The 16,171-nt window shown below is 35.7% G+C and overlaps 1 protein-coding gene across 1 annotated transcript in view; it reads right to left on the bottom strand.

Moving 5' to 3' along the window:
- Positions 1 to 1,543: 1,543 nt before the first annotated feature.
- TMPRSS11D (transmembrane serine protease 11D) overlaps positions 1,544 to 16,171 on the bottom strand; it is a 51,211-nt gene continuing 36,583 nt past the window's right edge. Inside the window, exons 6-10 of the mRNA XM_037042072.1 lie at positions 14,158 to 14,196; positions 11,230 to 11,407; positions 6,550 to 6,809; positions 5,235 to 5,377; positions 1,544 to 2,082 (exon numbers count right to left, since the gene is read on the bottom strand). Coding sequence (XP_036897967.1) covers positions 1,921 to 2,082; positions 5,235 to 5,377; positions 6,550 to 6,809; positions 11,230 to 11,407; positions 14,158 to 14,196 — 782 coding nt within the window. The 3' untranslated portion in view covers positions 1,544 to 1,920. The remainder of the gene's footprint in view (positions 2,083 to 5,234; positions 5,378 to 6,549; positions 6,810 to 11,229; positions 11,408 to 14,157; positions 14,197 to 16,171) is intronic.

The raw sequence follows: 16,171 nt of genomic DNA, 5'->3' as shown, positions 1-16,171 counted from the left end.
TTGTTTTCTATATACTGAACAGGATTTTCCTTGGTATTTCTAACTCTTTCTGGCACTGAGTTAGGATGCTAAAAAGTTTTTGCGAGAGTTTCACTAAAGAATTGAGTTTGCTCTATATTCTTCTAAATAAGTACTTTGCTATATCTAGTTTTCAATATAGGAATAAACAAACTATATTTATGATTACATGACAGCATGTACACACACACACTTTCAAACACACCAACACAGGCACAAAAAACCCAGTCCCCTTGGGGCGTACTCTAAATTACCAGTTCAGTGCTGTCCTCACAGGGTGCAGCAAGGGAGTGGCAGCTGGACGCTTGCTTCAGTTACAGAGCTTGATTATAAGGCAACAGAAAGTGCCAAGCTTTCAGAGTCTAGTTGTCAGTTCTCTTCTTGGAGAACCAATTAAATAAATTGTTTAGGATTGTCCTTCATATATTATGACTTCCATAAATACTTAGGCAGGGAAAAAATTTTAAGAGTTTATTTGAAATAAGGAAAGCCAGCAATTTGTTTATACATTTCATGACGAGATGGTTACATTTTATTTTTTTTCTTTAAAAGTAAATGACTTCAGTGTAGGTCCCACAATTGTACATGAGGAAATATACAAAGATTTCATCCTAGTGCATGTAGTTGCTCTGATACCTAGGTGTCACAAGTTAGCTTTTAGAAGGAGGAAGCCCTGACATACAGATAATCATGCATAACCACGCTTTAGCTATGCTAGCATCCCGTAAAAATTCAGTAACATTCATGATTCAGACTATATAAATTGCTGTCCCATTACATTTAAATGTATTTTATTTTATTTGTGTGTGCGTGCAGGTGTAAGAGGGAAAGAGAGAGGGAGGAAGAGAGAAAAGATACTTTATCTAAGATAATTTCACTGAAATTAAGCTATTTAAGCTTTCTGTTTGCAAACCCACCTTTGACATTTTTTCCCTCATGACTGCCTATTCATCATTTGGGTTTAAGTATTGAGGATTCTTAAACTATCAAAAATAACTGCTACTGGTAATAAATACAGCTATACAACTCTTATTTAGTTGTAAACAAGCACTGTGTAATTGTAAATAATCCAAGAAGATTGTGTAGATGTATTTTATAAAATTCTCTATGGAGGAAATACATTCTTTCCTTCACATAGATGAAGAATATTTTTGAACTAAGGTCAGGGAATGATGGTGGAAAGGGGGTGCAGGGTGGAGGGGAATGAAAGGGAGAAAAAATGGGACAGCGTAATAGCATAATCAATGAAATATGTTTAAAAAATTTGAAAAAGAATATTTTTGATAAAATTCATCCTGAAAATTATTCATAATTTTGAGGGTCTTAGCTGAAGAGTAAATATTTTAGCTTCTATTTTAAATGCCTGAAATTCATTAGTTAGCTCCTATGGGAGCATGTTCTTATAGGATATTTAAGGTTGCTGTAGAACTGTACTATGACTTCATGTATTTAATTTTAGGACTTAAATGAAATACCGAGTAAGCAGAAATTTTAAATAAATAGTATTTTTCATACCTTGTGTTGATCCTTCTGTCTTGAGTATTATTCTACCATTTCTTTTTTTGCATGTTTTGACACTTTGCCTACTTCTTAGCTTCAGTGAGACTTTCTCAGAAAAGGGGCTTCTGTGTAGATGTATCTCTGCTTGGGTACCTACTTTCCCCACTACTGGTGCTTACCACAACAATAATAAAATTCTTAACTCTCTAACTAGTTTTCTATTTTCCTCTGGCATATAGCCACAGTACTATTATACAACATTCATGTGTTTTTCTTGAGAAAATATAAAATCTATAGTAAAGGAAGGATTAAATTGTGTTTGTGATACTGAAAGGTAAGGTTACAGAGTTTTAGATGGGCAAACCTGCGAACAGACTTTGCAACAGAGAGGAAATTGTTACATTAGATCCCGGTTTGTTGGGTTATCCATTTGCGGTAGGCTGTCACTCGAGTGTACACTCCTGGTTTATCTGGCAGACCACACTGATACCCCCAGCTTACTATCCCCACGAGGAACCAGAGCCGTCGGGAGTCCTGTTGTACTAGTGGACCACCGGAGTCACCCTGGAAGAAACAGAATGATTGAGTATTTCAGTGTGACGACAACCCCGGAGTATTAAGGAGTTTATTTCTATGGCAGTAGAAGAAGTCATATCCATTATGAAAATAATGTTAATCTGATATTTTCTATTAAGCTGTTGTGCCAAGTCAGGTGAAAATTACCAAAATCTTCCAAGGACACATTATTCTGTCAGCAAGCATGAGAAGATAAAGAGCACATTTCCCATGTGCCTCTCAGTTCCCTGGTTGACCTCCAGTCATCATAAACTTGACCTCCTTCAGGGAGCCTTCCCTGACTACCTCTGCCTTTCCTGCCAACCTCCACTGCCACCCCTCCACCTTTGTGCTGGATTACTTTGTCAGTGTCTGTATTCCCACATCTTGCATACATCTTTTTCACTGCTTCTTCATTATTTTGCACAAGCACGTTTGCTTCTTCACTGATTTGCACCAGTCTGTTTGAACTTCCTCCAGCTGGGTCTGTTCCCCCGGAAGTAGCAGCCGCACACCTGTGCAACCCTCAGTGCATTCATGATACACACCCATTGTCTGTTTTTATGGCTATTCTACCAAGTCCATCAGGGAAGGGTTGTACCTATACCAGGCGCTGCTGTATCTCAAGCTCCTAGCCCATACTCCTATGTTAGGAAAACATTTGTGGAATCCATGAGTTTTTAGAAGCCTCTCTTATTCTCCTATTTATAGTACTCTCCCTGTGTGGTACCACTAATAAATAATCTTTGGTGAATAAGCAGAATATATATATGGCTATGAGTAAAATACTCCTTATAAAATATTTACCAGCTAATTATAATAATAAACCAACCAACAAATATCTGCATACAATCTCTACTTGGGAAAACAATTTAGTAAATCTTACATGCTGCATGACAGGGTAAGTCTATGAGTTCTGGAGTTAGATGGCCAGGGTTTGAGTCCTCAACTTATCAGTTATGTAAATTTCAGTAAGCTATTCAATAGCTCCCTGTGCCTCAGTTTCCTTACCTGTAAATCATGTTTTTATGTGTTTTAATAAGTTTTACACACATACTACCCAGCATATAGTCAGTGCTAATAAAAGTCAGCTATTATTACCAAGTGTGCTTCTAGAATAGTTTGCTATTCATTTGACTGCTCTTAGTAGCTAGTTCTTACATAACTACTTAATTACTGGTCTAGGTGGAAAGGAAGGTCAACGTGCGCGTCACCAGCTTGCATGGCAAGTACTGCACTGAGGTGATTGGCACCTGCCTCCTTTAGATTATGCATCCATGCTTCAGTTAATCCCTTTTTTTCATCGTTGTTTCTGCTGTTATTTCCTCTATAGAAAGAAATTTCTCTGTGTAATATCTTACCAAGAGTGCACAAGAAATGTTAAACTAAGAGGGCTATGTTATTTTTCCTGTATCTGGCCAGCTTCTCTGCGCCATTGTGCAGATATTTGAGCTTGTGTTCTCTCTTCTAGACCATAGTTTTGCTGAGGGCAGGGAACACATTGTTGTGTTAGCACATTGTCTGATGCATAGAAACTAATTCATATATTTTCTTTGAATGAATGAACAGAAATGAATAGAACATCATAAGCTTTTACGTAAAGTGCTATTTATTCTTGAGGCACAAACTCTACTCATTATAGTATTTCATCTGAAAATCAGTGGGGCCAGGAGTAGAACATACAGAGAAGTTTCATGATGAATATGGCTTCAACTAGGCTTGGGGGAAGAGCTGATTTGTACGTAGAAGGTAAAGGGCATCATTAGTAAAGCATGAATAACACCCTTTTATACTCATGTGTATCCCTAAGTCAGTTCTAATTAATGCTGTTCGTAGATCTGGAATAGTCAGTATAAAGGTGTGTTCCTCATTTGAAAACTACAAATAAAGCTGAGAATTTGTTGTTACAGGGCTAGCGATAAAAAAGAAGCAGTTGGAGGAGCAAGAAGCGTTCTCTAGCACAAACTCACCTCTACTTAAAGGGAATAAAGGGCCGTGTGTAATTAACTGTATCTTGAAAATTGGTGAGCATTTCCCCTCATCTACACACAACTTGCATAAAAATGAATAAAAATGAATAAAAGTGAATAAAAATGTTTCATTTTGGGGAAGTATGTATGGATTGGGGTCTTCACAAAAGTTATGTAAGAACTACTTCTGATCTACTTTTGAAAAATGTGAACAAATATAAAAGTCAGTAATTGTTGAAGAAAGAATAAACCTGGTTTTTCTCCACACAACTCCCAGGAAAATAGTATCAGATTACTAAAGAAAACATGTTGATTTTTCTTAATTCCAGAAATGTAATTTCTGGTATTAAGTAGTTGTTGCAATTAATATATGAGGTTGGGTTTCAGACATGACAATAAAATTATTAAAAGATATAGCCACATCAATTGTTTAGATAATTAAAAATTTTAGTGTTAAAATCTTATTTTAATGATTTTGAAGGAGAAATTTCATTTTTATTTGTTGCATTTTTATATTTGGTTAAAAATTACAAGCTAGATCTAAATAGTTTTTTTCTCCTTTGTGCTGTTTTACAATTATGAGAGCTGTTGTAACTCAAGTAACTAAGCTTTCTGTATAAATTTTCTATCTTCAAGGTGCTGATATTCAGGTGTTATTTATATGTTAAAATCCATTATTGTTGGTGACTCTTAGGTGTGTAAGTAATTTATTTAAATTCTCCTAGTGGCTAAAAGGTTGAGATTAAAGTCATCAGTGTTAGTCATCATGATCCAGATGAATAACAGCAGTAAAAATAATGGTGATAGCTAATATTTCTCTGTTGCTTAATATGTGCCTGACAAATCGAATCTCCATTTACTCTTTAGTAATACATCAAAAAGTTAGATACTGTTATAATCATTACCCTCATGTTATTGATAATAATTGGTTATAGAGATTAAAAAATTCAAATTCAGCTCTGTCTGGTTCTTGAGCTTCAATGATTAACTATGCTATAATTTGGCTTCTTAGAATGAGTACTTTATGACAAAGCAACTTCATAAAAGAAATTTCATCTCTAAAATCTAAATCATCGATTTTTAGAGGATTAGGACTGTATTATCATGTACCTCTATGCCCATCACAGCACCACATGCTAGTAAGAACTTATAAGTTAAATGAAGTCATTGATAACATTGTCTTGAACTTACCCGGCATGCATCCACTCCACCTTGAGGCAATCCAGCACATAGCATTCCAGGCAAGACCACTCCATCATAACTAATCGGTGCATTACATACGTCGTTGCTTATTATGTAGACCCGCCCTTGATGTAGGTCTACAACTGTGTTGCCTGTTAATTATAAAGCAGAAAGAAAATGGAATTCAGAACAAATACATTAATGACTCTATGGTGAATATGGAAAGGAATAAATATACTCCAAACATTATTTCTTATTCTAAAAAGAAAGATATTGAAGATGTACTTAAGAGTCTCTTCTCAGAAAACATACCCATAAGTAAAGGAAGATAAGCTTTTTACACAGATTGGTTTCTCTCTCTCCTTTTTTTTTTTTTTTTGCTCTGCTTTAGCTTTGTGATGCCCCTTAGACCTTAAAAGAAAAATAAACAAATCTGCTATCTTAAAATTGATTAGTAACATTTAAATTACCCACTGACTGACTATGAATTGGAAAATTGCATATTTAATAATCTTTAATCTAGCAACAAAAGAGAAACCCATCTGGTTTCAGGGCTAAAGAACTAACTGATTTACATTGATGTTCCCTCAAAATGGCACTGCCATTTTTGTGATCGGCACACATTTTTTATCTACTACACCAAATTTCTTTGGGCCATGAGAATACAGCAAAATATTTTCTTGGGCAATTAAATTTTTGTATTATTCCGGAGATACATCTACAACATGGGTATATACCCATGGAAAAATTCAAATTTATATTTTATTGTTTGTGCTGTTATAGTTGTCCCCAATAACCCATGAAAATTATTAATGCCATTTTTTTCATTCTCTGGCTGATTCTCTTATTTTCCCCTTAGCCCTATTTGCTCCCTCATATTTCCATTTTATTCATTCAATAAACAAATCTGAGCAATGCTTAAGGCGGGATTTCATCCCAGAATACCGTAAATGGCTGTTAATATCTTAAAGGGCATTAAAACCCTTAGAGAACACCTAGACAATTCCTCTTTTTAAAAAATATTTTTTTAAATAGGGGAGCCATTTGAGTCATGTGGAGTCCCTGGGTCATTGAGGAACTAATGTTTCTTCATCATTCTATTTTACATTTTCTTATGTGTTTGAGAATTCTCCATACTTGCTAGGGGCAATGCTTTGCTTTTCTGAGGAACCTCAGGAACAACTACAGTTTAGACTGACCAGGATATAGGATGCTTATGTCTATAGAGTCTATCTTTCAGGTGTTCTCTAATTAAAAAATTATTCAATAGCAAGTACCAGAGGTTATGTCGTTATTTTTGTTTTATTTCTCCTGAGATACTTACCGCCATTTATTTGCGATCCCCATCCTGTTACATAAGCGGTGGACCCAGGTGAAATATTCTGGGTAGCCTCTGGGAGACACACCATGTGGATATCTTTGTCAAAGGTGATAGGTCTGCTAAGTTCCATAACTGCAATATCATTTTCATGAGTTCCAGAGTTATAATTGTTATGGATCAAAATAGTATTGACTCTTTCTGTCTTTTTAGGAAATGTTGTGGAAGCACCAAATGTGACTTTCCATCTGGAAGGATTGGAGTTGCTAAAAAAAAATATGAAACCATGGGTTTGAATAGGGAATCTGTGAGCATTTAAGTATTTGAATTTTGTGTTTGTCAACCCCCACCATCACCTAGGAACTATTTGATCAACCTCCCTTTGCTATATATTTCTGTATTAAATAGCTAGTAAATGAGTTTAACTCTTCACTGGCACAATGAGCAATCATTTGTCTAAAAGAAACATAAGAAAGATTTTAGAAAATATACCTCAGGTTGGTGAAAATCTGAGTATTGTTCTATTCCAATGAGGATATTCTGGTACTTTGATAACTAGTGTAACACAAATGCCCTAATCGAAGTCTCTCCAGCAACTAAGAAGTCTGAAATAATGTTTGCTTTAATTTTAACTCATTTCTTCCAATCCTTATTTTTCCTCTGTTTGCCTTTAGCCAAAACTCCATTTAAATAGTAGTGATGATAAAGGGCTCCCATCTTATTTTATGAATGATTTTTCTGTATTAAGTGTGATGTTTATTGAAGATTTTTGTGCATATGCATGTGAAGTGTGTGTACTTATGTGTACATGTGTGTGGGGGGAGGGAGAGAGAGAGAGAGAATGAGATCAAGAGTAAGGGTGGGAGTCAAAGCACTCTCCGAGATGAAAAAAAGTAGGGCATTATCTCCATGATCTACAAATTGGGACTTTTCTGGTCAAACTTCCCAAAATACAAAAACCATAGGTTAAAAATGGATAAACTTCATGGAATCAAAATTAAGTATACCATCAGCAAATTTACTAGATGGATGAGAAACCATGAGAAAATACTTGCAATATTTAATAGCAAAATTTTCTGTGTAATATACAGAACCAAGTCAATAAATCAATTAACAAATGTATAGCAAAACCATTATAAAATGTCAAAATATATTAATAGACAATCATAGAAGGAGAAGGCCAAACAGCTAATAGATATGTGAAAAAATACTTAAACCCACTAGTAAGCTGAGAAATGGAAATTATAACAATAATGAGTAATGAATATTCATAAGTGATAAAAATTTAAGAAGAGAATAATATGTTGATGGAGAGGAAAAGCCAAACTCTTGCATTACTGGTGAAGATGTATATTTCTGGAAAGCATTCTAGTGTATTTGGCAGACTACATATGTACTTCTAAGTACAAATTTCAGAGAAATTCTTGAAGGTTTATAGATAGGCACATATGAAGGCGTGTGTGTGTGTGTACACACTCTTTGTGGTAGAGAGAAGTTGGAGCAGCTTACTTGGGTAAATAAATATGGTGGATCCTGTGCTGGACCAGATTAAAATTCTCAGGGCTGAGCCAAAACAGTAAGGAAAGATATGAGACATTATACGCAATGCTATTTTTATAAATCAAAGGCATAATCACACACTCGCAAAAAATTCTTTAGATTGTGTAGGTAATTGTACACTTAAAGACATATGTAAAATATTACTGTGAGGTCTATGGGGGAAGGGAGGGCTGTAGAAGTAAGATCCACATATAAAAGAATAAAAGTAAAATAAAAAGAGAAAGATCTTGTACAGAGTGATGAAAATAAGGATCTGTGAATGGTACGCTTAACTCAACATCCTTCTAAAATTGAACAAAAACAAAATGTAACCATATAATAATTTAATAGTTTTGTGGAGTTTAGATATAAGTAATGAAGTTGATACAGAAAATAAAAATTATTTATCCAGGATATGCTGTTATAAGGCACAGCAGCTTGTGTAAGAGTAAATACTAGTTAAAAATTCTAAAGAAAAATATTTGACAAGTAAATATAGATTTTACATTGAATTTCACTTGATCAGCATCTTCATAGTGAAGATTCTAAAAAATACTCTCTATTTCTTTCTGTTTTGTTGCCTCCTTGCTTCCCTGACCTTATAACCTCCTTCCTTCGTTTACTTATTTTTTTTTCAGCAAATGAATAAGAGCATAGTTTGGGAACCAATTAGATTTAGATTTGAATCTTGGCTATGTACCAAGATTCCCCCTCACACAAGTGTAAGTAGTAATTCAGACAAGTAAACTGTGTCAAACACAGTGCTTGGCACAAGGTAAGTAGTCAATAAAGGTAACTATTATTTTCATTAATTATACTTCAACAAGCCATTACTAAGCATATACTTTTTGTAATGGATAGTATGACTCTCTGGGAGTAAAAGTACAAGTAATTAATGTCTTGTCCTTGAGCAGCTCTACAGACTACTGGAGGAAACTAACAGAGGTCATCATAAATCACAGGGACTACTTTTAAAGGTTAATTAGCAAATTTCTGTGGGAATACGGTAGGAAAGGGAAGAGAGAGCATCATGGAAAGTTTCACAGAGGAAATGGCAATTCAAGCCTCCTTTCTATGAGGGCCTCATTCCTTCTATGTGCCTTACTGTAAGGTTGGTCATGCCCCAAACAAATCCTCATTGAGGGGTTCTCAGTGCCAATCAGGTCTGCATGGACAGTACTATTACAAGGCCATGTAGTTTGCCTGCCCTGGGGAATTAGTCAGGGTAGTGAATAGAAGGATCTGGGGAGGCATATTTCCCCATATATTCAAAGCCTTTAAAAATCATAGATTTCTTTGGCTATCATTGGTGATATTTATAACTGTGTCTTTCATTATAGTGATACCTTTTACCTAGGTTTTGGTGGGTGGATCTGAATAGGGCTTAGAAGAATCTACAACTTTCTATCACATTCTTGATTACTCTTAGTGCTTGCTAAGTCCATGTATTTACATTTCCAATTCCTAAATTCAGGGGTGATTGAAATCTATTAGTGCCCTTCCTGTTTTGGGGCCTTTAGGGTGGCAATGAGATTGAGATATTTTTTGTTAATTTTGTTATTTGTATTTTCTGGGACACAGCAACAAATGTGTTTATCTAAATCAGAAATTATCCTACTCCCGATACCAGAAATTTCTGCTATTAGAAATTTCAAATTTACTCACTGTGTAAAAAAATATATTGAGTTATAACATAGCCATAAGAAAAATTCAGAATAATTTGGGGTTTTATAAAACTTTTAATCAGAATCCATGTGCTAGACTTGTTAAACTTTATTTCCTCTTAATTTGACAAGCACTTTTGTAAGAGGCATTGTAGTATGAGGCGGTACCCTCAAATTGCAAAGGACTTCATAAAAATGGTGAAGATTTTACAGAATTTAAATAGGAAGAAATGGAGGTTTGGAAGGAATATTAACATTTCAAAGAGAATAATCAGATTGAGCAAATGCTCCTAAGTGGGAAAATGTAGGCAGGGTCCCAGGGAAAAATGGAAAAAATGTAGGCAGGGTCCCAGGGCACAGACTAATGCAATTTGGTTGGAGCTCAAGATCCATGCTTTGAGAAATAAGTCTGAATTGCTGTAATTGGAGTGCTTTGGGAGTGTGGTAAGGAGGATGGATTTGAGACTGAGGCTATTGAAGGAGTTTCAGAAGAGAAGAGATATGGACAGAGACACATGAATTCAAATTGCCATCACTTTTCTGAGTGAGCTTTGTGAGTTTAGTTCCTCCACAATGTTTATGTCTGGAGTATCCTAATGATAAGGTAGGTCTGAACCTAGTAGGGTTTAGTCACAGGAAAGTCTAAAGATCTATTATGAGCAGTAGGACCTTTTCTTTATGCCAATAGGATAAGTTCATTCGTCCTTCTATATACTGGCAGTCTATTACTCTAATCATGTTAGCAATAACCTTTATTCACATCAAAAAAGAATTCTCTGTAAGTCATTTAAATCTGTTTTATTTATGTTACTCCCTATAACATTATTTTTGTATATGTCTACCTTCAACATCAGAATATAGGTTCCTTGAAGTAGGGGCAGTGTTTGCTTAATTAGCTTCTATAATATTTAATATTATGCTAACAGTAGTCAGTCAATTTTTTGAAAGAATAAATTAATGGCAAAGGACAGTCTGAAATCAACCATCAGTCTGTTGATTAGCTTACATGATATAATGTGAAAATTTTCGGCAATACATTTGTGCTACCACTTAACAGGTTTCATTGTGCTAATATTTAACATGTTTGCATTAGCATATTTAATTCTACCATTTAACACTATGACATAGATAAAATGTATGTCCCTATTTGCTCCCAATCTGAAAAAGTAATAAAAAAGAGGCTTATGGATGTTCAGAAAATTTCCTAACTTGTAGCTGAGATTTAAATTAATCATTCTGGCATATAAATCTTTGTTATTTACCATGATGATATACTATTACCTGAATTTTAAAAAATAAAAATAAATTAGTAAGCTGAAGGTGAAAAAATATTTTTGCTATTATGAATAGAAAAAACACTCATTTTTTGCATTGAATGATTTATGACTCAATCTAATCACATCTAGTCCTGGGGATCTGGGTGGAGTCCTCATGCATATGGCTCCTGTCCTTGCTCCTGGTGGGCAGGTAGCTGTGGCCTCACCTTCTGAAGCAGTGAGCTGCTGTCAGGATCCATTTGTTGCCGATCAGGATGCCTCCACAGTGGTGATGGTTGTCCAGCCGTAGACTGACTTGCCATGGCCAGTCTCCTTCCTCTGCCTTGGTGCCTCCAATGACTCTTTCTTCAGACAATGTCATTAGGTCTGGACGGGCCCCACATTCTAACAAGAAAAGGCATTAATGTGTTGGGAATATCATGGTTCATTTACTTTTGGGAGATGTTGCAAGAGTCTCTCCATCATGTATGACTTTCATGTATTCTTTCCTTGGGCATGCTAGCCTTTCTACAAGCATGATCAATTTATTATACTTTTAGAGTACTTAGGTGACTACTGTTGCCTATAAACTGAATTTTAGAGACCATTTCTGAACTTAGTTGGTATGTAGATTCAAATTGGGAACAGCCTCAGAGGAATTTTTGGAATTCCTCAGGAGTTGGGATTAAGATAGTTCAGTGTTGGGTGCACCAGCTCAGGCCACAGGTTCACTAGGAAATTTCCTAACATGATCTCCTCGGTAGCCTCGTTACTCAGTGTGGTCTGTGACCTGCAGTATGGACATCCCTGGGAGCGTTTACAAGTGTTGGTGCTGTATGGAAACAATCTAAGTGTCTGTCAGTGGATGAATGAATCAAGAAAATGGGACACACATACACAGTGGAATGACGGACTATTATTTAGCCTTAAAGAGAAGGAAATCCTATCATTTGCAACAACACTGGCAAACCTTGAACATAGTGTATTAAATGCAATGAGCCAAACAGAAACAAGTACTGCATGGTATATCACATGTGCAATCTTGAAAAGGAAAATCAAATTCATACAGACAGAGTAGAAGGCAGTTGTCCGGGCCTGGAGAGTAGGGGAAATAAGGAAAGTGTGATAAAAGGGTATAGACTTTCAGCTATAATGTGAAGGTGGTCTGAGGATTTAATATATAACACGGTGACCATAGTTCATAACACTGTATTGTATAGTTGAAATTTGCTAATAGAATAGATCTTAAGTGTTCTTACTAAAGAAAGGAGGGGGAGAGGTAAGTATGTAAGGTAATGGATATGTTAATTAACTAGATAGGGGAATCTTTTCACTGTACCTATGTATCTATCTATCTATCTTTATATATATCAAAGCATGACATTGTACACTTTATATTTTATAATTTTATTTGTCAATTTTACCTCAAAGATGAAAAAAGAGAGAGAAATACTGACTCTTAGACCCACACTAGGGGACAAATCAGATTCTACATTTTTCCCCTACTTTATTGAGGAATAATTGACAAATATAAGTGTACATATTTAAAGCATATGATGAGTTGATACATATATGCATTGTTGAATAATGACCAAATTGAGATAATTAACACATCCATCACCTCATTGTTAACTCCTTTTTGTGTGTGAGTGGTGAAGATGCTTAAGATCCTGTCACTCATGAGAATATTCTGTGGATCTGAAGTAATAGGATCAAGGGTGGGAGGAGGAGAGAGGTGGGATGTGGGGGGGGGGTAGTTGGGGAAAAATGAAGACAACTCTACTTGAACAATAATAAAAAATAAGAAAAAAGAAAGATTTTGATATCAAATAAGTTTGTGAAATGCTGGATTTGGCAAACCTAAAGTTACATTAGCAGTGGATTTTTCCAAGCTTTTAATACTCTGAAGTGTGTGTTGTAAATTTGCAAAAAAAAAAGAAAAGAAAAGAAAAGAAAAATAATTCCTTTTAACTTACTCCTCAAAAGTTGCTGAGAGTAGATCTCAAGCATTCTCACCACACATGCACACACAGGTTTGTTTAAACATCTTCATCTTAAACTAATAAAAATAATATTGAATATAAATTAAACTGAAAGATTTTAAAAATGAAAAAAATGAAACAAATAAATTAAAACTATCTTAAGAGAGAGCCCATGAGCTCCAATGGCCAAAGCTGAAATGGGCAGGGTTGGGGCAATCATTCAATTCCTCTCAGCTCCCATTCCCATGATTTATTTCCTCTTATTTAGTTTATTACTAAGAAATTACAGCTAAATTAGCATCAATAATTTCTATTGTTGGGCAAGATCTAAAGTGGTGATACTGCTTCAATATGACAACCATCAAAAGGCATTTTTTTTCCTAACTGACTTCCCAGACAGAGAAGGGCCCGATTTCCATTAAAAATATAGGTTCCTTTGCTGCATCCTCCAACCAGATCTTCTAGTAATTTACTTAAGCATATTTTCATTAAAAAGAAAGCATAAATTAAATGTATAATGAAGTTGAATAACACCCGTAGAGGGAGCATTATCTTGTAACAACACGTAAGCATCGGAAATAGGGCAGCTACCCAGGCACATCAAAGCGCTTTCTAACTACATTTTATCAGCAAAGAAGCAAACTGCTGTTTTCTGGTGATTCTATTTCTGCTATCCTAGCTTAAGAGTGTACGGAATGACATTGGAAAGTAGTGATTTTTCCTTTAGGTTATTGACAGAAAGCTGACAACTCTTTCTACAGTTTTTAAAAATTATGCTTTATAATTAACTTAAATCTACAATGAAGCAAACTATTCTTGTGGTTAGGAGAAGCCATATAAATGATGTCACCAAACATAATTTATGACTCTACAGAAACGCCACCATAAGACCAGGCAGAGACAGCTTCCCAAAGCTGCCAAGAAATTTTTCATGAGGTCACACTCAGTATGAATCGGGTGGAATGTCACTGCTACCTCTTCTTGCTTCTAAAAGGAGAGGAAAACTGACTGTCACTCCATGGGCCAAAGGAACTGGCAATGTCTCAACAACAACTTTTGTGAACTAAGAATAATGTTATCGCCTCAATAGACACTGCCTTGGCAAAGAGCACAAATGACCACTTATTCTTTATCTTCTGGTAAACCAATTTATGAAATAATTTTAAAAGTTACCTTGAGTGAACAGATGTATTGCATCTTGGTCGGTAATTGCTGGCATCACAAGACAAAAAAAATGAGAGCAAGATTAATACATTAAGGACTGTATGTCATTTCATTTTAATTTCTTAAAGTGTAGCCCTCAGATGTCCATAATGAGGGACACTTAGAGGGCTGCTGGAATGTACATTTCTAGGCTTCTCATGTAGTGAGGACACCACTTCTGCCAGTAGCTAGACAGCTGAAATGGTCTTTTAACACTTTCTTTCTTGTCATTTTCACATCTCATTGGTTTCCAGAGTGTGTACCTTCTAGCCTCTAATTCTCCTTTGAATTAGCCCCATCCTCCCCACCCTTTGGCCACTACTTCAGTTAGTGCTTTCATCATTTGACACTTATACTCTCATAATAACCATCAAACTGGGTTCCCTGCCTTGACTTTGGATTTTCACATGTATCCACTTCTACTTTACCAGATTGATTTTTCTTAAAATGTGTGTTCGATCATATCCTTTTCTGCTTGAAATCTTCTAATGAGAAATCAGCTTCTTATTTCCTATGAGGTAAATCTAAACTTCTCGGGCAGGTTATCATGCTCTCTAAAATAATTTTAGGTTATGAAAATTTATTGACTGCCAGAAATTTCACAGGGCTTGGTTATCACATATGACTTACGTTCGAGGACCTAAAAAAATCTTTTTGGAAGCAGGAAATAAAAAGAGCTGACCATTGCTTTTTCTTCTTTGAACAGAGATACTTGACTTCAAATCCTGACTTCCCTACATGCTGACTTTGTGACATTGGGCAATTATCTACCTTTTCTGAGTGGAACCAATGAAAGTATAAGATATGGCTGTTGTGAGGATTAAACACACTGTAATGTATGAGTGTTGGCCAATCAGAAAGAATACATCAGCCATGGAGTTGAGGCAGAGGAGCTGGGAGTCCAGGTTAGGGCCAGGAAGACAACTTTGTGGTCCTGGTACAGTGATCGTTTACTAACAGATTTCATATCACTTCCCTACCTGTTCGAAAACAATCAGATTGAATGCCAGTCTAGTGTGGGAGCCACCAATATCCTTTAATCTTGAGCTAATTATGAGGGAATCATGGCTTACTAAGCTAGCAGTATATGACAAAGTTGGAGGAGTGTCCAACTTTGCATGCCTTAAATTCTATGCATTCGTTAAGTAATCCTGTTAGTCATGCAACAAATATTAATGGAGTATCTTTTATACTAGTTACTAAGTAGTAGGACAGTAGGATTAACAAGACAGACTGGTTTTTGACTTTAGGAAGCTTACAGAATAGGATGAAGATGAGCAATACAAAAAAATCACAAATAATTGTGTAGTTTCTTTTGTGATAAATGTTATGAAGGTAAATGAAGGAGTCTGTGACCAGAGCAAATAACTGAATGATGGAAGTTAGAAAAGGCTTACATTAGAAAGTAACAGTTCTGATGAGACCTGATAGATGCACAGGGGTAATCTAGGGAATATTATAACAAGTTGGAAAAATGTAGGCAAAGGCCCTGAGGCAAGAAAAAAGGAGCTTGGCAGCTGGGGAAAAAATGACAGTGTGACCAGATTATGCTGAATGAGGAAGAGAGTGGTACACTACAAGGCTGGAGAGGTAAGTATGAACCAGATCATGCAGTGCTTTAGATGAGTTGGCCATATTATTTATTGTCCAAACCAGGACATTTAGGTAGCAATATTGATCATGGGTCTTGGGACAACTGACATGAAATGAGACTGTCCTGTGCAAACCAGAAAGGATGGTGTTCTACTTGCAGGGGTGTATGTGTGTGTGCACATGTGTGTTTTATGAGAAAGCATAGGAAACTTTTAAGCAAGGTTGTATTTGTATTGTAAAATATTTCCTTGATCAGTATGTGTGAAATAGAATGCAAGGGGCCAAGAAAATATATGTAAACAGTAGAATGGAGGCCAGTGCAGAAGTTCAAATGAGAAATGATGTTGGTGTGGACCAGAGTGGTAGCAAAAGGGATAAAATGAAATGGACA

Source organism: Sturnira hondurensis, unplaced genomic scaffold (genome assembly GCF_014824575.4).
Source record: "Sturnira hondurensis isolate 20B ecotype Veracruz unplaced genomic scaffold, ASM1482457v3 Scaffold0000566, whole genome shotgun sequence".
NCBI classification, from domain to species: Eukaryota; Metazoa; Chordata; class Mammalia; order Chiroptera; family Phyllostomidae; genus Sturnira; species Sturnira hondurensis.
The sequence above is the reverse complement of the archived record's forward strand: the minus strand, read 5'-3'. Positions and strand labels throughout refer to the sequence as shown.